The 23,031-nt window shown below is 42.6% G+C and overlaps 1 protein-coding gene across 1 annotated transcript; it reads left to right on the top strand.

Annotated features, from left to right (window-relative positions):
• Positions 1 to 88: 88 nt before the first annotated feature.
• LOC146963915 (zinc finger protein DPF3-like) lies at positions 89 to 21,649 on the top strand. The gene is made up of 11 exons (XM_085766966.1): positions 89 to 210; positions 7,373 to 7,533; positions 8,478 to 8,585; positions 10,941 to 11,068; positions 11,796 to 11,891; positions 12,132 to 12,192; positions 14,130 to 14,171; positions 14,765 to 14,905; positions 18,491 to 18,604; positions 18,712 to 19,539; positions 20,075 to 21,649. Exons 1-10 carry the CDS (start codon positions 179 to 181, stop codon positions 18,870 to 18,872), a joined length of 1,044 nt encoding a protein of 347 aa, XP_085623092.1. The 5' UTR covers positions 89 to 178; the 3' UTR covers positions 18,873 to 19,539; positions 20,075 to 21,649.
• Positions 21,650 to 23,031: the final 1,382 nt, after the last annotated feature.

The following is a 23,031-nucleotide window of genomic DNA, read 5'->3' as shown; positions in this document are numbered from 1 at the left end:
AAAATACAAGGGAAAACCCTTTAAAATAATTTTGACAGTTTACCCCATTAGGCCACGCCCCGTCCGCCTATCCTGCAGATGTATTGGTCCACGAATTCACCCCGCGCTCTGATTGGTCAATTTCCGTAGGTTTCCCTCAGAACTGCAAGACGCCGATATTGCGTTACATTGTAGCAAAATGGCGGCTGTCATTCAGAATCCACTAAAAGCGTAAGTAATTTAGACATTGAGGAAATTGTGAATAATTACTTTGTTGCCAACTCGTTCATTAAAACCGGCCGTTCGTGCATGTCATTTCCAGCCGTGTGCATACGACAGACTAAGCTGTCCGAATCTATTTTGTGTACTTCTTGCATGGCAAAGTAGCCTCGTATAGTTCTTTTATTCTACAAGATTTTAACATTTAGTCTAAAACATGTGCGTAAGGCTGCCTGACATTTTGACTGCACCGGAGGAGCTTTTCCTCCGTGTGGCTTTGCATTCAACACGGGAGAGTGTCGTCTTTCCTGGGCTATAAATTTATTTGAAAACTGTCGACAACGTGCCTTTGCGCCGCACCGAATAATTAAAAGCCAATTTTCTTCGTGCTCGGTTGGGCAGAGCGGCGGAATATCATCTGACATTCCGAAAGTCGTTTATAGTTGGTGTGAATTGTCGACATGTCAACTTTGGCTCCTCCGAGCGCAGACGTGGTCAGGACCCGGTAAAGCAAAGGGAGGAGGCATTTTGTATTTGCATGCTTTGCTGGCGAAATCGACAAAAGTGACAGCGAATTTGAGCCCGCCGTTGGAAATAAACTGTCAGCCCGGGCTCAGATAGCCCGTGCTGTAGTTATTTCAGTGCCTCAACTTCAAAGAAATGCTCCACCTTTTTCTCCCATTTCTCCTTTGTTCTTCTGTATTGTTTCAGCCAATTCCTCTGGTAGACATATTGCTCTAAGTTAGACACAATTAGCCCCCCCCTGCTTTTCCTGTCATCTCCTATCAGAGCTTGGTCATATAGTGTAGCATTTTGTGTAAAGGCACACGTTCAGTTTGGACGTGACAGCAGCAGCAGCAGCAGCATTCAGCCTGTATTGATGGGTTGTAATGATCATCATGGCTCTCTTTGGGACTGTGTGTGTGTGTGTGTGTGTGTGTGTGGAAGGTAGAGCAGGCTGTGCCTTTAAGTGGAGGAGTGCTGGAGATTAGCTTGGTCCAGGATCCTGGGCCCATCTGTCAGAGAGATGCTCCGACAGGGAGGAAGTGTTGGGCACAAGCAGGAGAACCATCTGCTCCTCCGGTAGAGGTACCCTGCACCTCCCTGGACTTTTAGCACAAGGAGTGGACCACACAGCACCTCGCACATCACCCACTGGTGTTGTTACTCCACCTCAGAGAGTGATGTTTTGATACCTTTGATTGTGCAGTGTTCTTTCATGGCACACTGACGTTTATGCCGAGGATCAGATAATATGAATTCCTCACTTTGCATGCCTACTACTTTATTATGATATTATGAGAGGAAAAGACTGAAATGAGTATATGACACACACACACACAGACTGTGTAACCTGTCAAAGTGGCATTTAGCAAGACAACCTCCCACCACCTGCACACTCATTGCATGATGCTCTGGAAAACACTAAGTAAATGCAAAATTTCCTCAGAATCTGTAATCGACTTGAGCGTGCTTGCACTTGTCCTGCAGTGCCCTCCTTCACAGTTTTTGCCCACGAGGGAACGGCCCGATACAATCACAGCTTCCCTCTGCTGGCATCTGAGCAGCTCAGTGAAGCAGCTGATGTTAAAGTGTTGGATGGAAATGTGAAATATTATCTACATTTCCGTGTAGCTCCTTCTGTTTTCCTCCTCATGTGTGACGTACTTTCCATTATTATTTGGAAAGTGCTTTTTTTTTTTATCACTGCCTCGTTGGACTGTTTCCCCTGTCTTGTGTCCTAACACGCTTCATCGTGCGTCTTCTGTCAAGCTGCTGCTTCGTCTGAGAGACGTTTTAGCATTCAGATGTGGAATGTCTCCTTGCTATAAGCTGTGCTTAATGAAGTGTTTCAATCTGCTATAATTAGCCTATGTCTCGGGTTTCTGACTTCATTTCACAAGTTTGTCAGATTATAATTAGTCACACTTGACACTAATTGGATGTCGCTCCTGTGGACTAGTTTGACCTTTTTTTTCTTTTCTTTTTTTTTCCTTAAAAAAAAGATGATTCACTTTAGGGAAATGAAACTCTGGTTTGACTTTGTTGTGGATGTGTGGTGGCGGATGAAGCTGCAGTGTGCGAGCCTGTGCACGTCTGTGTGTGAGGTCCGTCCCCTCATTTGAGCATGGGAGGACGGTAATCTCCAGAATCTGCTGATTAAAATGGAGTCTGGAATATTTAATTAATAAAGAAGCTCATAAAGCTGCTTGTATAAAATTTTATTCACAGCTGGAGTTTTCCTTCTTTGCTTCCCCAATCCATCTGCTACCTTGTTGTCATTGGTGTGTAGCAGACTTTGAGAGTCAGGCCTGCTGCTTATTGGCACTTCACTGTGTGGAGGTGTATGATCTGGTTTTACTCCTGCCCTCACCCAGACTCTGTTGTTCTGATTGGTGTAATCAGAGGTTGCTGTCAGGATGCAGTCACTCAGTATGCCTCCCTCTTCCTCCTCCTCCTCCTCCTCCCCCTCTCTTTTATGTGGTAGCGGTAGCTTCCTGTGAAGCAGCAGTGCACCTGCAAATTTGAGAAACCTCCTGAACGCAGCTGAACGGACTAAAGTAATGCTTCGAAAATCATCCCTCCATGTCATTTTCTTTTCCTTTTTTCAGTTTTGTTGTAAGTTGCATCTATTAATTGCTGTGCTGTGTTTAAAAAGCAAACCTGGGAGTTTTTTTCCGTGGCTGCAGAGGATTTGGCCACTGTGAGCTGCTCTCCTGCAAACTAAAAGTTTGTCATTAGATATGCAAAACCAGTGTTGACACATGCTCACATTACGGACGCAGCCATGTGACACGGCAAACCGTTGACAGGAACATGCTGATAGCGGAGGCCCCACTGGCCACAAGATTTGCTTTTGTTCCTCGCCCTCATGCACACACTCACCTTCTCTACTCAACTGGAAGATATTGAGGATGTGTAGCACATACCTCTGAGGCACCTTTTTAAAGCCCTGAACTTTTTAAGTCCGTGTAGAGTCCACAGGACTTTGTCAGCGTGAGGCAGAGCCAGACTTTAAAGGATCATTTGTGGTTTTATCACAACCTATGGCTTTATTGTTTTTGCTAAGGCTTCTGTTTCTGAGCTTTGATAGAACTGGATTCAGGACATGGGGAAATTGCTCTAGAAAGCCCAGCTCTGTTAAAAACATCAGTCAGAAAGGGTGTAAGCAAACCAGGGTGGATTTACACGAAATAATGTTGATAAGTTTACATTTCAATTAAATAATCTTATACTGATGTTGTGTTAAGGCTCAAACTAAAAGCTTCTGACTAGACTCACTTCTTGTAGACTTGACTCACAAGTGTTTCATTGTAAAATGGTGCGTTTGCCTGAAAGGTGTTGAACCACTGACCCAGACTCTGCTGCGTAGATGAAAGTGAAAGTGCCGCGAGTGTGGTTCAAGTGTTGGTTACAGGCCTCCACTCTACAGGAAAACTGTCTGCACACAACTAGTGCAAGTACGGTAGGTCATACTTGAATCAGGAAGCTGCTTTCTAAACTGTTATGAGTGTTTACAACAGACCCAGTGATACATTTTCCATAGGCCTTTTTTTGTCTTTTCCCAAATAAGTTTACATGACTGTCAGATTGCCAGTTTTGTGTGTGTTATGCCCCCTCATACTTGTGTTTTGTGCTGTTGCCTGGCTCCCAAATCTCAGTAATTAATGTGGTGAGTTCAGTGTTGTCACATCTGATTGGAATAGAAGCCAAAACTAGATTGGACCAAAGTTGAAATAATAAACAGGAGTTATTCTCAAGCCTGTTCAGCTTCAAAAGCTGGTGGAAAAACAAAAGCCTGCACCTCAGACGAGAGCAGAGGGGAAAAGTCGTGACTAGTGACACAGAGGTGGTGTGTGCCTGTTCGTTCGTTCGTGTGTGTGTGTGTGTGTGTGTCTGTGTCTGTGTCTGTGTCTGTCTCACCACTCTTGTGTCGCTGGACGTGTGAGTCTTGTCACTCATTACAAGTGTCAGAGAGATCTCTCACCTAAGCCTGCGCACCTGCTGCTCAGGGTGCCTGCTGCTTTGATGGAGAGCATGTCGTGGCGCAGACATCCACCATCCACCTCAAGACTTTCACCACTGTCTTGCCCCCTCTCACTCCCCCCTGACCCCCCCCCCCCACCACCACCACCACCACCTCCTCCACATTTCTACTTGAGGCTGATGCGCATCCTCCCTTTTGGTTTGTTGGACTCCTGTAGCACCAGGAGTATCTTGGCACTCCATGGTGAGTGCTGCTCTCGCAGCGGGCTTCAGGGAGCGTTTACAACTGGTCAGCTGGTCTGCATTTAGTAAACTGATATGTCACAGTGTGTCCCAGCAGAACTGTGCGTTGATATCAAGGAATGACAGTGGGGCAAACAGGTTAGTGTTGTTTACTGTTGGAAACAGGACTCTTCAACATGGAGTACAGACCTGAGGAATGCCATTTATACACTTCATGACACAGCTGTGTTTATTATTCATCAGCTATGTATTGATTCAACTCATCATCAATTTTTTACACTGTGTGAAAATGTGAAATCTGTTTTAAGTTGCACAATGTAGGTTGCACAGTTAATAGAAATATAATCAAAATCACATTATGACCAAGAGCGAAATTCAAATCGCAAGAACTGCAGAAAAAAAGCAGGAACTGGACGCCCTGGCATCCCACTCATGTTCTCTCATTGTAAAGGAACATGTCTGTGTGATACAAGCCCCAACAAAACTCATACTATTAGCTAGACAGTATATATATTCCATATTCCATCGCCGCAGAAACATTTCAAATTCAAATTTCAATTTTTATTTATTTACTGTATATGGCACCTTTCATGCTAAAAGCAGCAACACAGAGTGCCTCAAAGAGTCTAAAAACAACAAAGAAAAGAAAGAGAACAAAAAAAAAAAAACAGAAAAAAAATAGTTTTCCTGCCAGAGGGGTTTTCCTCATGATGTTGTGTTTTGTTTTTTTCTTTTGTTTTTTCCAGTGAATATGAAATCTGAAAATGATAATTCCAACAAGTGAAATCACAATTGCAAAAGCTGCCAAAAGTAAAAATCACAAAAAATGTTTTTGAAACATTTTGAAATAACCACACAATATTTAGCACTAATTAAGCGTTATTAAACACTTAATTCAGTATTTGTAAAGCATCTCGATTAATAAGTTTACCTATAATAAAGCATCTGTTAACATAGGCTACTTAACACCAATTGCATCTTAATAGTTTGTTAATTTACCCACGCTAAGTTGATCTAACCACGGACTTTTCCTAAATCACTGGTTTGTAATTTATATACTTGAGTACGAAAATACATCATGGGTGAGTTAAACATTTATATCTGTTAATGAATTAGTATCATGGGTGGAAGAATGCTTTATAAATGATTCATTAATGCTTAATTGTGTGTAGTTTTGTAAAGTGTTAACTGATTTGTCGTGCAACAATAGTTTTTGGTAAATCCCTGTGTGACTGTGTAAAAATTCCTGCGTCTTAAAATCCTGAGAAAGTGTTGGAACATCTGAGAAAGTGGGTTCTTGGCTCTGTAACACTGTATGACATCTTTACAAGGCAGAGCCTAGTAGTGACATGGTTATTAGCTACAATAAAGCCACTATCTTGGTATGATTGTAACAGGCTGAGGGAAAAACAAAGCCCCATAGCCCCAAGTCATGATCTGCTTGTTAGCTTTGAACCTCTCTTTCCGCCGTCTCGCCTTTTTTGAACCCCCCTGTCTTGTTTTGTTTTTAATTTTCCCTCCCAGTCTTTCTGTTCCCAACACGTTTCCTCCCCTCTGCCGCTCTCACTCTGTACCTGTGACTGTTTACTCTTCTCAGTCACACTGACACGAAGCCTCCCTTTTCCCAGAAGCCTCACACACTGTGGCTTTGTCTGAACCGCAGAGCCGTGGGCTTTTGTGCGGGACAGCATTTCTAACACGGCTGTTCATCTGCTGGACGTCGTCTCGTGGAGGGGTAGAGAGAGAGAGGGAGGGAGAGCAGGATCTGGAAGACGCTGACAAATCGGCCTCCCACCTCCTCCACCTCCAGTTTAAGATTCCAGGCTCGACTCGCAGCCCGCAGCTCATTAGTTTCACTTCAAAATGGCCGTCTTCCTAATGTTGTAATTGGGAACACGTGTAGGAACTTCATTATGCGGATGTGGAGATGTTCATACTAGAAGAACCGGCCGCTGCAGTATCATCTGCCCCTGTTGGCCCTGTGATACAACAGCACACAGTGGAAATCACACACAAAGTACCTCGCCACGATTTCACAGTTGCTGCATTTGCCCCCATCTTTGATATAGTGATTTTAGAACCTGCTCTTGTGCTAGGCGTTCTGCTGAGATTAATTAAGTAGGCTAATTACCATACCAGGCGTGTGGCAGCGATTGAGGGCTTGAATGTGAAATATCCTCCCCCATTTCACTCTGAATATTAACTCTGAAACCCTGAGGGAATGCCAAAATCTCAGTGGCGCTAAGAAAAGTGGAACTAAAGTGCGAGAGTCTTTGCTCGCTGTAGCCGGTTTCGGAGGAGCGACTTCATATCAGAGCGCAGATTTCAGTGTTGCTGTGATAGTCGGGCTCCGGTCAACACCAGTGTAAGCTCACAGCCTGTCTGATCTGGAATCAGATCAGACAAAGAGCCCACAGAGGTAATAACATGCTTAACCTCGGGAGTGGGAGCAGCAGAGTTGTTACGCTGTCGTAACTGTGCTGCTTTGTTTTGTTTTCTCGCAACAAATTCTTGTCACTGTCAAGCAGGAGAGAGGATAGAGGCGCTTAGCTGTCAGTTTGAGGCTCGTGTTGAACAGAGCTGATAACAAGAGTGATGTATTACTTGGGTTGAGGATAATTTCCGTTGTACCTTTTGTATAATTATGAAGCAGCCCGTGCTTCTTTTCTTATGTTATATTGACCTGCTTTCTAACATCTTGAGCAGCATCTAATACTGCTTTAATGATGTGTAGCCAGTAAAGCAACAGGCCAATCCACATATCAGAGATTGTGCAAATAGTCACACTTCTCATTAGCTGCATGTCTGCTCTTGCCCGGCTTTGTAAACCAGCTGCTATGTCGGCGACCGAACAGGTGTCGACCACATCATTTGGGTGTCGCTGACCTCTGTTGCTAACGTTGCCCCCATTCCACCCCCACCCCCTCACCCCCTCACCCTGCAGGTTGGGCGACCAGTTCTACAAGGACGCTATTGAGCAGTGCCGCAGCTACAATGCCCGCCTGTGTGCTGAACGCAGCGTCCGCCTGCCATTCCTGGACTCGCAAACCGGCGTGGCCCAGAACAACTGCTACATCTGGATGGAGCGGCACCACCGTAGCCCTGGTGGGCAAACACACACACACACACACAACACATATGCATGCATGCAAAGTATGTTCAGTGAGAGTTAAGTGTTTTTTGGTCCATTACACTGACAAAAATGGTGTCTGCGTCACATTATCTAAAGCTATTAAGTGGAGTTGCAAATAATAATTATTTTCATTATTGATTTATCTGTTGAATGCTTTTTTTTTATTCCCCCTGCAATTGTACAACATCCTAATGTGACATTCGTAGATGAGACAACTGGTTGATTATCAGAAATATATTTGTCAACAGCTCTGTTAATCAACTGATCATTACGTTCATCACAATGTGGACTTTTTTTTTTTTTACATCATTGTAAATTGAATTTCTTTGGATTTTGGACTTCTGAACATTACAGACAATCATTTACTTGTGCTCTGTGAAAGTGTGATGGGCATTATTCCACCAGTTTCCAACATGTTATAGAGCAAATTGATCTGTTTCTAAAAAATAATGGATGATTTTAAATGATCAGAACAGAACCAGAAGTTTCAGAGCTGAAGCGTCAACAAGTAGCACATTCTCATGCTCCAGAAGTAAATGTGTGTCATTTTTGCTTAATGAGTCACTGAGACAATCGATCGTCAACGTTGCTGCTGACTAACTTCCTTGGGACTGTTGTGTGGCCTCATAAGTGAATTCATTCCCGTAATGGTTGAGGAATCAGAATAGTTTAAATGTCAATACAGAAACACAGAGACAAAACAAATTCAAATAATCACTTAAAAAGGTTCAGATCTTTCCACGTCTCATAATATGAGAGTTTTTTTTTTTAATGTCAATTGCAACACAATCTTTACAAGGAGCAAAGCCATAAATAATACTTTTTAAAAAATGATGTGTTTCAAGAGCTGAAGAGAGTGTGTTGTTGTTGACATGTGTGTGTTATATTATTATTATATTATTGTTACTGTATACAGGGGTTTCAGCTGGGCAGATGTACACATACCCCGCCCGCTGCTGGAGGAAGAAGAGACGGCTGCATAACACCTCAGACACCCGCCTGGGCATCTACGGCCTCCAGCTGGGTAAGAGCCTGAAGAGTCTTCTCCTTAAACCACCTGCCTGTCACTTCCTGCTCCGCACGGCTCCTCCTCTCCCTCCGCCGTCTCTCTCTCTCCCTCCCTCCTTCTCCCACCCACCTCCTTTAGCTCATGTGATTACTGGTGATGATCTGGAATAATCTCGCTAAAAGCATATCACTCTGTCTCCGCGCGCCGAGCAGAACAGGCTGCCAGTCATTTTTCAGAGGATGAAATGTGGTTGTGTTCACCCCGGCTGGTAAACTTGTTTTGTGAGAAGTAGAACATGTAATTAGATTTACCACTGCTGGGAGCAGCGAGACAGAGTTCGGCCACTGCAGACAGTATTTAATAAATGTTATTGAATGGAGTTTGGCCTTCTCGGGCTGCCACTTGAAACAGCTCACTCAAAACATTTAACCTCTCCTCTGTATTCTCTATGTATCGTATTTTCTACTTACCACCTCCCTTGCTGATTGGTTTGGTCTCTTTCTCTCTGGCAACTCGTTCATCTCTCCCTATAAATTGCTGTGTCGTCTGTGTGTGTGTTGTGTGGCCGGTGTTCCTGAGCTCAAGTAACTGGTCCATTCTGCGCCCAAGGCTTGCACATACCCACTGGGATGTTACACTATTCTAAGGAATCAACATGACAACAGACAGAATCTCCTACAGAAATATTATGTTGCAAATTTTTCATATTTAGAAGTTTCTATAAAAAGCTGTGAGAAATTCCTTGTGTTATTTTTTTAAATTCTGCTTTGCACAGTAGAAGGTCAAACGTTTGGGAAGTTGCGAAAGTAAGAGTGTGCAAGAGAGCCTGGAAAGAGAAAGCAAGATGGAGAGATAGCATATGAACCAAGCCTTTGTTTCCCAAACACATCCCATTGTAGCCTATTGTTTTCCACAGAGCTGGCGCTCGCTAAGACCCCACCACCACCACCGCCGCCACCCTCCTGTCCCTTCCCTTCTCCAACAACAGTGGATTGTATGAGCTGTGTGGCAGCGCCCAGCGGAGGGGAAACATCCCCTGATTTAACCTGGCGTCTCTTCTACAGAGCACGTTGTGCAGCTGGCCAGAGGTGGCCGGGCACAGGGCAGCAGCCAGGATCTGTCTGGCTGCCTCGGCAGGGCTGTCTAACGGACGGCGTGCTAGAGACTGGGGCTGCATGCAGAATCAGCTCCCTGCTGCAGGCTGCTGCTGCTGCTGCCTCTATTTTTAGCCCCCCCAGCTCCCATGGGTTGGGAGAGAGGGAGGGACGTGGGGGGTTGGGGTGGTGGTGGGGGGGGTGGGGGGTGGTCTGTCTCGTCGCGGAGAGTTGAAAGTCAACGTGTACAGACACAATGGTGAGGGGCTGCCACCACACGGTGCAGGAGCCCATTTTAGAGAATGCGTGTTGCATCTGCTGCCTCACGCCTACCTCCTCCATCTGCCTCTTACCTGCTCAGCCCTCTGTTGCTTCTGCACTTCAATATTCTGCAAAAGTCATGGGTGGGGGTGGGGGTGGGGGCGGTGGCGTGGGGGGGCTTTGAAGTGTGTCCTCTTTGCAAACATCCACAGTGCAACTGGATGATCATGAAGCTCTCTCTTTGGAGAGGAGATTTTGTAAATAAGATGTGTGGAATCGACAGACTGTCAAGGCTTTTGTTTGTTCTTCTTTGTCTGCTCAACCTGCTCGCCTCCTACACTGTTTGTTTAGATCTTCAGCTCACTGTAGGAGGAGATATCTGCATGATGCGTTCAGGTTAAAGTGATAAGCCACTTATCTACATTGTACCTCAGAGATTCCTGTGGACAAAGTCAGCCTAATGTCTGCATGGCCCGGCATTATCGAGAGCTCTCCAATGACAATGCATTCTCTCTCCTTCTCTCTCTCTCTCTCTCTCTCTCTCTATCTGAGAATGAAAACATATGTCTTTTTCAGTAATAATAGTGCTGTGAAAATAGTGTGATGACACATTCTGATGCAAGCAGAGAAAAAGATCTATGACAGCTGCTATAAAAACCAACGGCTCCAGTAATTTGCCACATGCTTTTATTGGGTCTAGTGTGAGTGGAAGAAAAGAGAGCTAATGGAAACATTGCTTATAAGTTTGGAGATTGTAGTGCTCACTGTTCTTATCACAGCACCGTGTCTGATGATGATGATGATGATGCAGGAGGGAAAACAACACATTGTAGAGGATGGTGACTTACTGCTGCTCTGAGATCTGGAGATATACTGTTCCACTGCTTTGATTATTTACCTGTGGAACCTGAAGTGAACAATCAACGTGTGTTGGCATGCTGCATCGGTATGAGATAGTGTTTTTATGATTCATCACGTTTTTGTTTTTTTGCCTGTATTTTTGTCTTTTGCGCAGACGGCGGCCTCATGTCCAAGGACACGTTGCCCACTCAGAGCACCACGCTGGAGGCTCTGCTGCGAGGAGAGGGTCTAGACAAGAGGAACAACGCTAAGAACGACGAGGAGAGTCTGCTGGAGATCCAGGTTGGCTCTGTGTGTGTGTGTGTGTTGCCCTGGTTAAGCTCGTCAGCCAAACGTTTAAAATTTTAATGTTCAGTGATATCACTCAAACAATTGGCAGTGAGAGTGAAATGTTGCGCCCCAACTGGTTGTCAAGGCAACTTGCCAAGTTTTTCCAGTTGACCTGCGGGGCTTGTTAGCCGACTGCTGTCTCACTGAGAAGCAGCTTGGGTAAGTGGATCGCTTCAAGTTTGATTTCCCAATCACTTGTGGTCACAATCATAATGAGTCAAGGCCACAAACTGATGCATAATATGGAACTTGATGCTTCAATTCAGTTGCTTTATCCATCCAAAAAAACCTTCGCTGGTCACATCTCCACATCACACACTTCACCAAATAAAGCTGTGGAAACAACAGGGACATACAGTACACTCTATCCCATCTCACAAGGCAAACAGATAACTTCTAGATCCTTCCTAATGCCACTAAACACATTAATTCAATAAAGAATATCATCCGTAAGCATCTTCACATTAAATAGACATTTGTACAGGAAGAGACAGAACATTACAGCCGTCAAAAGTAGATTATGAGGAGAACTAAAAAATAGCTTTTTCTCTTCTCTCTGTTGTTCCTGCTCAGTGTTTCAGTGAACTGGGCTTTAATCAGAGCTGAGCACTGAAATGGTCTTATCTCTCTCTCTCTCTCTCTCTCTCTCTCTCTCTCTCTCTCTATGTCTCTCTCTCAGAGGGTTCTAGAGGCCGACGCAGCAGAGGACGCTTTCAACGATGACGACGACTACGAAGTGGACACTCCAAGGAGGAGACATCGGGGCAAAGGAAGAGTAAGTGACCAAATGAGCATAGACTCCAGTTGCATAATAACCAAGACGCTGCTTTAAGTTCAAGAAGATCAACATTGTTTCTTCTTCATCTTCTAAAACTGAACTGACTGACGATGTGATTCTGCTAAGGCTTAGTTTCCCTCTGTAAATCATGGTACATATATAATGTGACTTGTCTGTGCATGTTGGAAGGTATAGATTTCACGGCAGTGGCATCAGTGGTTTCTTTTTTATCCTCAGGGTCGGGGTTCAGGCCGTAGGCGGACAGATCTGAATGATGACAAGCCATACGTCTGTGACAGTAAGAACACATGCATTCTGAATCATCATATCATACACACTGAAATTTGTCCTTTTTACTTTTACTTTATTTGTTTATTTAGTCGGGACAATGCATATTAATGGACAGTGAGTGCTAGAGTACCCACAGTAAATACACCGGATTTAGCACATGTGCTAAATTACATCCGTAGTCCCCAAAACAATACAACAATTAACATAAAAAAGTCCATCAAGACGGAGGACCAGTAGATGTAGATCAGGGGTGCTCACACTTTTTCAGCCTGAGAGCTACTTTTAAAGTGACCAAGTCAAAATGATCTACCAATTTTTGGTCGTCCAGTTGGTCGGACTATGCGGCAGGGGGGGGGGGGGCAGCTGCATTTACCGTGCGCCCCTGTCTGTATGTGAACCTGTGTCTGTCTATGTGCGGGCAGAGATGAGAGATGGTGTTTTTTTTAATAATCATGCTAGCGTTTCACCATCTCTCATCTGTCAGCTGTCAGCCTCTCAACCTGCCGTCTCTCTCGCTTGCGGGCGCACCACACGTAAACACACGTGAGGAGAAGTGGGAAACACTGATCAAGCTGTGCGTACGCACAACTCTGCGCAATATTCCATTGATAAATCACACCGGACCCAAGAATGGTGCGGACATGAACACACCTCATATTCCACCCCCAGAATGCAACCATATGGTCAGCACGTGCATAATTAAGTAGCCATGTGCTCTGTGGAGCAGCAACAAATTAACAACAAAGACAACGGGCGGAGAGCTTGATTCACCTGGAATGATGCTTCGGCGGACCTGCCCTCGCTTTTGAGGTCGGTTCTTTTACAGTCTATGGGTCGGTTGTGAGAAAAATGCCTGCTGTCCAGACTGTGTTTTTAATTTTTTTTTTTTTTTTTTGTTCTTCATCACGCGATAGACCCAAATGTCTTCGCGATCGACGTAATGAGCACCCCTGATTAGATGTAGATATTCATGTGGCTCAGTGTTGTATGTTGATCAGTGACAGAGTGTGAAGACGAATTTCCCTATGGGACAATAAAGGCATTCTATTCTATTCTAGATAAGAGAAAAAGCACATTCACATAGTTACAGGAGGGTTGGACATGATTCTTTGAATTGTAAGAAAATATATAATCTATATAGCTGCGATTAACATGATTCATTATACATACAGTTGCGATTGACATGATTCATTTAAATATAAAAATATATCTATACAGTTGTGCTTGACATGATTCGTTGAATTATAAAAAATATATCTATACAGTTGCAATTGACATGATTCATTGAAATATAAATATATATATATCTATATCTATACAGATGTGGCTGACATGGTTCGTTGAATTATAAAAAATGTGTATTGTGGAAAAATGCACACAGTAAACAGTAAAACACTGTATCAGTTTTTGTTTTCCTTCATATGTCAGACATGATTAATTATTTCATGCTGTTGTGAATAGAGAAGGAAATCCTTCAGCTCCTTAAATGTAATTAAGCAGAACATTGTTTTTAATCCACTAAGTGTTACTAGTAAAAAAAAGTCAGTATTGAAGCATTTTTGCTCATTTCTATTCAAAGACTGTCTGTTATGTTGTAAGAAGGGACCCACAGTGTGACTCATCCTATTCCTACTCTCTTGTTTTATCCTGTATATCAGAAGAATATCAACATATCAAAGGGTTATTCTATAAAAAAAAAACAACAAAACAGATTGTTGTCCAAAAGTCACACCAGTGTAAATCAGTCACAGGTTTTACAGATGACAGCACAGGTTGAAAGCAGGTGACCTAGTGTTACTGCAGTCTCAAGTGCTCCTGTACATGCAAGTTGAATGTGGAAAATCCAGGTGATATAGGAGTATTGGATTTTACTTGTGCAGTCACGACTCGTCTTTAGCAACACAAACTCATACTGTTGTCTCCTCTTTCCTTTCTCTTTTACAGACAGATACAAGCAAAAGCAGAACTCAAAATCTTCAACCCCAGGTACCTTAACTTGTTGACTCTTTTGGAGCGTTGTGTTTTTTTTAATGTTTATTTTGACAGATTGTGGAGTGGTAGTGTTGCAAGTGCTGTGATAATCGATTCAGCCCATATATTATCTTACTTTTCCTGAAGCGTGCCTTTGGTGCTGTGAAACTGAGACATGGTTATTATGTTGTCTGGGTTTCTGTTTTATTTGACTGACTATTGTAATCAGATCTTGAAATGCTTACTGTGTCTTTCCTCTTTGGAGCCAGGAGAATAGTTACCTCTATTAAATGTCATTAGACCTATTTAGTTTCTTTGTTTGTAGTGCTGCTTGAATACAAAAACTGGATGTGGTTATTTGTTATGTTGCTCTATAATTGTGGGGAATCACCAGTTTGCCAAACTGTAGGAAGGTGTTTGACTGGTAGCTCATTGAAGGTCTCATTACAATCAGAGGATGTTAAGGCCTTTATCCTTTACACAAGTAAAAATATATATACATATATCAGCATTTAAATATGTTGTTGTTACCAATATTATTTTTAGATAATGAATGTCGGTCACAGTCACAGTAGTGGGACTGAACATCTGCCTACTGTTTGTTGCAGTCTGTGCAAAGCGCTACAGGAACCGCACCGGACTAAGCTACCACTACACCCATTCCCACCTGGCAGAGGAGGAGAGAGCTGGAGAGAGGAACACGGTGGCCACCAGGTCTCCCTCCGCACCACAGACTGACAGACACAAACGTAAGAAGTCTGACTGTTGCCTTTCCTCAAACAAACCCAAAAACCTGACTACCTCAACATATTTAACCTTCTTTAACTCATTCCTTCATCCCCCCCACCCCTAATAATTAATAATTTTTATTTCTTAAAGAGTATTCTTAGGGAATTACGGTGGCCCTGACAGTTCAGTGCTCTGCAATGTAAGAAAATATGCAAATACACAAACACAGCAGACCGTTATGTTTATTTGCATGTTTTGAGTTTTTTTTTTTAATTTGCAGCTCATGTGTCGATTTACATACACAGTTGCAGTACGCTACATTGAGCTCTTAGGGCCACCGTACATTTATCTTTAGTAGAAAGGTCACAGTGAGCAGTGTTAAGGCGAGCGGTTTTCTTAATGGTGAAGAAACAACATGGCATATCAGAGTTACCTTAATTACGGCATCCATCAAGATTCGGGTCATAAATACAGCTGGGTAACTGTGACTCTTCTAATAGCTCTCATTTATATGGATATGGAATAAATTCCCAAGAATAAGTAGCCATATATATATGTATATCTGAAAAATCTGCTGTCACTGGTGATTAAACCCAGATTTCATCTACATAGTGTACACATTTTAGCCCTCATGCAACCAGTTGTCTTGAATTGGTATGCTTCATCTGTACAATCCACCCCATATGCTGTGACACTATGCTAATGACGACAATCAACCTGATTAAACACTCAAGGAAGGCCTGCCGTCAAAATCAAGTCCACGTAATCAGGAAGTCAACACACACATCCACCCAGGGACACAAATGAAAAAGTTAAAACAGACAAAGAATCCACCAAACACAAATCTGGGTAACACTTTATAATGAGTACACACTATTAAGCATTAGTTAAGCATTAATAAATATTGAATTCATCATTTATAACACATGAATACTCATTAGTATGTAGTTAGTAAACATAGTTATAAATGTTTTACTCATCATTGATAAGCACAGTAGTTATGGATTAGTAAACACTGAATTCATCATTTATAAAGCATGTTTCTGACGTAAATACTCATTAGTAAGTGGTTTACAATCACAGTTGTAAATGTTTTACTCTTCATTAATAAGCTCATCTATATAAATGATGGATTCAGCATTTCCAAGCGCTCTTACGCGTTCAGTATGAATGGTTAGTAAGTGTTAGTAAATGATTTATAAAAACTCACAAATTTCATTTCCAATGGATGACTTATAAACAGTTATTAATGCAGGAATTCATGAATTCAGGCAGTTACAAAGCACTTACTACTTGTTAATTAAGTATTTTGTGTGAGCTCATCTAAAGTGGGCACTATCTATGCCTTATAGAGCATTTACAAATGAGATATTAAGGCTGCAATGCCTCAAGACTCATAAAAGTCTTGGTTATCTTAACAGACCAAGGAGAGACACAACACAAAGGGATAGTTCATATTGCATTGTATTTATTGCAACTTCCCAACATATTGTAACTGTTCTGTTGATGTAAAACAAGGGTAAGCATGGCAGAATAAAAACGCCAACAGTGGATCACAGAAGTTTAAGTTCAGCAAATAATTCTTTGAAAAAAATCCTTCTGTAGCCTATTTAATTTGTTTTTTTCTGTATCAAAAAATTAAGTCAGTTCCTTATATTTGCTGGGGGCAGCTCTCTGCGGTTGGAGCAGTGTTCCGGTCCATCCCAACACGCTTGAAAGCAGCAGACCAAACGGCCAGAGAATTTTCTTGTACCGGGAAATGGCCTGATCCAGATTTTGGACTGCAATTTAGAGAACAAAAAAGGAAAATTAGCAACAGTTTAAAAATAAAGAAAAGAGGGGGGAAAAAAAGGATATTTAACTTAAGTCACACACACACACACACACACACACACACACACACAGTCACACATTGGCTTGTAAAATCAGAACAGACATAATAACCTGTGATTTTCAGCTATGATTATCCTTTACAGCAGGCACATTCTGACAGATGAGAGTCAGTTATTGTCCCCCCTCTATTAAATATGAAAGGAGGCTGCTCTGATGATACAAGTCAGCAGTCCTGAAATGTGTGTTTACATGTCGCGGTAGTACGTCAGGGAGCGAGAGCTAAAGCCTTCAGCTGCAGACAAGCTAACGTTAGCTATCATCCATGGACCATGTGTGGCAGCAAACAAAACGAACACATACTCACCACTAGTGCCGCTGACGACCGCCGACTTCGATATCCATCTCCACACCGGCTTTCTTCTGGGCCCGCGTCCGCCGGACTCGTCGATTCTGGGCAGAGTTCTCCGTCTCCAACTCTCCATTCATCTTAGCTGCTGCACCAGGCTGCACCGGCTGCAGTGTTGCCGCCTCCCAGCGTCGTCCAGGCGTTGTGACGTTGATGACGTGTAAGGCTCGTCGACGTACACGTCCAGCGGCCGCCGGTGCGCGTGCAACCAAAAACAGGGGGCAAAAGACTGCTTCGGGGTCATGGATGTATGTTCGGAACTTTATACAGTCTATGGTTCGGAGTGAACTGATATCAGTGTAGATGCCGTATTGTTTGTAGGGCTGAAGCCGATATCCGAGTACTCGCTCGGCTTGGGCGGTACCCGGGTGCCATTTCACTACTGGGAACCCCCCCCCATGGGGGGCGGATAGCAGAACACTATAGCTAGCATTAGCATGTTACCGTCACAACACGACCTGTCCATCTGCCCGTGTGTGCGCGAGAGGGAGAGAGCAGGGAGAGAGTCGCGGCCGCCACAGACTCGTTTATAAATACAAATGGTAAACGCTGGATGCGCTGGTTGATCAGTTTTATTTTTACCAGACTCTTATAATATTCCCAAGTTGCAATAAATACAATGCAATATGAACCATATCGTGTTGTGTCTCTCCTTGTGAATCTTAATATCTCATTTGTAAATGCTCTATAAGGCATAGATAGTGCCCACTTTAGATGAGCTCACACAAAATACTTAATTAACGAGTAGTAAGTGCTTTGTAACTGCCTGAATTCATGAATTCCTGCATTAATAACTGTTTATAAGTCATCCATTGGAAATGAAATTTGTGAGTTTTTATAAAACATTTACTAACACTCACTAACCATTCATACTGAACGCGTAAGAGCGCTTGGGAATGCTGAATCCATCATTTATATAGATGAGCTTATTAATGAAGAGTAAAACATTTACAACTGTGATTGTAAACCACTTACTAATGAGTATTTACGTCAGAAACATGCTTTATAAATGATGAATTCAGTGTTTACTAATCCATAACTACTGTGCTTATCAATGATGAGTAAAACATTTATAACTATGTTTACTAACTACATACTAATGAGTATTCATGTGTTATAAATGATGAATTCAATATTTATTAATGCTTAACTAATGCTTAATAGTGTGTACTCATTATAAAGTGTTACCCAAATCTGTAACTACACAAATAATTGAATGCATGTTTCAGCAAAGAAGGTGAGGTTTCTATTATCAGTGTACAGTTTGTCGTTTACCCCACATCAGCAAGGTGGTCAAAAAAGTCTTACTTTGTATTCATACCAGTCATTAAATCTTGTGATATGTTTCTTTTTTATTTCATCACAGGTCCAAAAGGTCCAGGTGGGACCAGCATTCCCAACAACTACTGTAATAAATGCCAGGGCTCAAACAAGAAAACGGGTAAATCTGGGTCTCCCTGCTCAGCCTGCCAACGCACAAGTGAGTTTATGTACACCAAACTACGATGATCTGGCCTTGCGATATGATTTGATGTGACTTCAATTCTTGTAACTCACCACCCGTTCACTGACGCCGTTCTGTCATAGCTGAGTGTGGAGAAGAGAAGGAAGACGGGACTTTCGCCGGAGCGGAGGAGCTGTTCGGCACCACCTCGGAGAGCGACACTTCCACCTTCCACGGCTTTGAGGACGACGAGCTGGAAGAGCCAGCTACGAACAGCAACGGGATATCCAACCGACACAGATAGAGTGAACCTTTTTAGATTTAAAGAGACAATGTTTTTTTATATGGATTAACCTCTGGCAAAAATTTGCTGCTTCTTTTTTCAATGTTTTTGTTTGCAGAAAGCACAAAGTGATAATTTCAGGACAGAAATGCAAGTGGTATTTTATCTACTGAACTTTGTTGAATAATTTATGAACACTTTTTTTTATATATAAATATATATATTAACTTTTAAGGCGATGAACGACTGTCAGTGTTTGTTGACAAGTGACTTGGCCTTCATGCAAAATGGAGGATGTTTTTGGAGTGTTTTTTTCCCCCTCCCCCTCACTGGAGCAGAAGGAGCATAAACATGATGAACAAAAAACACTGGAGAAATTAGAAAATTGAACAAGTGAAGACTTTAAAGGCATGAATGATGCATTTGGGGGTTGATTGAATGTCATAACAGACCCACACTCGGCTACTGGATTTTTTTTCTTTCTTTTTTTTTTCTTTTTTTTTTTGGACCAGTAGTGGCTGTTACTATGAAGGCCTCTTCTTCTGCTCTAACTTTGGATCAGACTTGTATGAAAATGAAGGAACCAATGAAAGGAATGCCACAGGCCACTGGAGATGTCTGGATGAAGGAGTCTATATAAATATTATCTTCACAAATGTGGTGGACTTATAAAAAAAAAACAAGGAAGGTAAGCAACCGTTTTCTTCTGTCATGACTTTTTGCAGTTCATACATCAACAGAGAAATGACGATTCAGGCGACTAATGTATTGATTGAGAAAATAAGAAATTACTGGAATAATTTGTCAGTGATGCAGACTAGTGTGAGTTTCTTATGACTTGATGCATTTATTTATTATAATATACATTTATTTATACCTTTATTTTATTATATTTACTGGACATGATCTCAAAAGCTATTTGATTGGTTGTAGTAAAATTCATTGATAAGAATCGTGGGCCCTAATGCCTTTTTTTGATCCCCTGACTTTTTGTGCCAATATATTTTCAGTTTTTCCAGGACATTCTCTGTGACCTAATAATTGCAAATGTTGGCGTGCTAGAAAACTAAGTTAATGAACATGCCAAACGGTATACATAGCTACTGAACCTCAGTATGTAAATATTTATCTCAGAGCTCTGCTGGCCTGAGGAGAGACCCTACTAGACTCTACTACTGTATTTGAGTCTACTGTGAGTCTAACCCATATTGTCTGTCATACAGGAGCACTCAGCACATTGGCCCAGAGGTGGGGATGACTGGTGAAGAGGAGGATTTAACCCTCAAAAACTGAACTGATCAGCCTTCATGTCCCTGCTGACACTCGGGCCTAAAGAGAAATAACTGACTGAAACAGATGAATAGACATCCACCCACTTCTACAGGCCATGTGGCTTAATTGAAGCAACTGCTCCCTTGACGATATCTATCGATCCCCTCTGAACATTTGATATGAGTAGATCCAGCTTCATTTCATCCTTCTTTCTGCACTGTGCTGGAGTTCCACCAGACTATGGGAACACTAAAGGCCAGGCCTTTGGACTGTTTTGTGCCCAACGGGTGCATTGGGGCCCCGCGGCCCAGCCTGCCCACTCCTGCTCTGTTACTGTGTGTCTGCTGTGTGATCTGATGTGACACTAAGACGTCATTATCCTCATCACTGTGCCAGCCTGCCGCTCTGCACTGGAAAACCAGCTCTGACAGCCATGACCCTCCAACCTGATTGGACCAGTGACCCCCTGACCCCCAGCCATAGAGATGGTGCTCAAATCCACCACTATTACATGCAGACCTCTGGACTACTGTATTAATATTCTGACATGGACGCAAAGGTTTTCTGCTTCTGTCCCTCTGTCTGTTTTTGCTCTATCTCTTCTGCCTCTCTCATCTGTAATGGGCCGCAGTAATTTAGCTCTTTTATGTTTTTTTGTTTGTTTTTTTGCATCTTTTCTCTGTTGTATAATATTTCTATGTTTTGAACTCTTCAACGTTAAATTAGTATGACTTCTTGGGTTTGTTCAGACTGTATCAATACCTCTGTCCTGATCAGGTGCACAATAGCCACAACTACTCAGGCATCTTTCATTTCCTCTGCTGTTGATTGTTCATCCACTCAGCCCTGATTCATGTGATTGTATTCAGTCGGCGAGGACGGACAATAACGCCACACACGGATCCCGTTACAATCGACTCCCAGGAGGGATTTGGGACCCTGCAGCCTCATGCTATAGGAAAACATCGCAATAACAAGCTTCAGCTTTGTCCGGCCAACGCTCATCTTCATCCACTTTTAGTCTAAAATCTACAGCCTTAGTAGATTTTGTTAAGAGTGACATTCATCTCAGATGCATTTGGGAAAAAGTGAGACATAACCCCACTCAGATCCTCATACTTAGTGAGAAGTGGAAACTGTAAAATCCAATATTTGTGACATTTCCGTTGAGTGCTTTAGAGGGCCTAATTGCTTTATGACATTTAAAAGGTGCTCAAGTACTGTATCAAAAAGCCTTTTAAGTCCATAGGTTGCACATGCTGTGTAATAGGTCCACGTACTTCCATGTGATTATTCAGTATCGCTGCAGTGTGATAATAGCCGCTCCGTTTTTTGAAGCTTAACCATTAATCCTATGTGTCTGGTATGACTTGCTCGTGCATTCAAACCCACTTTCTTCACCTCCCTCAGGGACCCTCCACACAGCAGTTTATCTCATCTGGACAGAACATCTGGATCTGAGATCTGTCAACTATCTTGTTGTCTGCTCTTGTAACAGTTACGTGGTGTTTCCACAGTAAAAGAAATTGTGTCTTTTCTCTTCTGAAGTCACGCCAGTAAGTGAAAGCATGTATCATCAGTCATAACCTGCTAAATGTTACCTACCGTATACAAACAGGCCAAGTGTGGTGCAGTTCTGAACAAAAGGAGAAGCTCCTAAAATGCAAAAGTCAGTGACGTCTGCTTAAAATAACGTGTCACCAATCATTGAATAGCCTGTATACCTCGTCAAAGACACAGCAATAGGCCCTGGTACTCTCTTGTCAAGCCTGCCGGGGTGGTGAGGGAGCATCGGGGTGGGAACGGAGCCAAGAGGAGATGAAATGGACATGACTGGTTGTTTGTTTCATCTTCAGCTGTAAATACAAGTTGAAATGGAGAGAATGAAGAAGTCTTTGTTTGTTAAACTATTTTTATTGTTCTGAAAAAAAATAAAGAAAAAAACTGAAAGAACGGGTGGTGGTGCTCCATGCTGTTTTTCTGAAAAAAGGGCCACAGATCATCTTCCAAAGATAGTTGATAAGCAGAAGAATCCAAACTGGATCAATAGGTTGGAGTGACCCTCAGACTTTGTAAGCAGACAAGAGAGGGAAAAACAGCTCCAGTTTGTAGTTCAGGACTCCAGATAGTGGGGTGGGGGGGGGGGAAAGACAACAAACGGAGCTCCACTTGGGGAGCTCATATTGATTGGTGGGTGCAGTTTGAGAAATCTAAAGTAAGTCTGCAGAAGTGATATCAGAGCAGCAGAGTCTGTCTGCTGAGTGGCAAATCGGTTTATCACAGCAGCATTTAAACAGGTGCATGAAACTAGATCTGTAGAGCATATTTACTACTTGAAATAGAGAAACCTTTCAAGGTCAGAATAACAATTATAATGGAACCAGCCACCCATTGGCTGTATCGTTTATCCATGCAGAGTCAGAGGGGGGTGGAGCCAACCCCAGCTGACACAAGGTAAGGGCAGCGTACACCTCAGACAGGCCTTCCCATCACTCTCTCCGGCATATAGTTAAAGACTAATAATGCAGGTCCACTCTGAAAGGACAATGGCTCAGTAATCAAACCCATAACCTTCTTGCTGAGGGGCTAACCACTCTACCACTGTGCCACCATGATGGGACCAGTCATATTCACCTTCCACAATGTAGTGGCACTCACAGCAGACAGATCTAGATAGATACCCTAACTATTAGACCCATGCATGGGTCAAATCATCCAAAATTCAAGATTCCTGTATTGCAATGCCAAACCAGCCTTTCGTTAGAACCCAAGGTATTTAACACTGCATGCTGTCAGTTTGTAGGTCAAGATGTCTGCATTGCCACAAATGACACAATACAGCATTAATTTAGCTGCTATGAGTTCATGCAGTGCTATACTGTGTTTACTTCTTAGCCAACAATATCAT

Source organism: Trachurus japonicus, chromosome 22, assembly GCF_045865225.1.
Source record: "Trachurus japonicus isolate A0001 chromosome 22, Traja_1.0".
Lineage (NCBI taxonomy): Eukaryota > Metazoa > Chordata > Actinopteri > Carangiformes > Carangidae > Trachurus > Trachurus japonicus.
The sequence above is the reverse complement of the archived record's forward strand: the minus strand, read 5'-3'. Positions and strand labels throughout refer to the sequence as shown.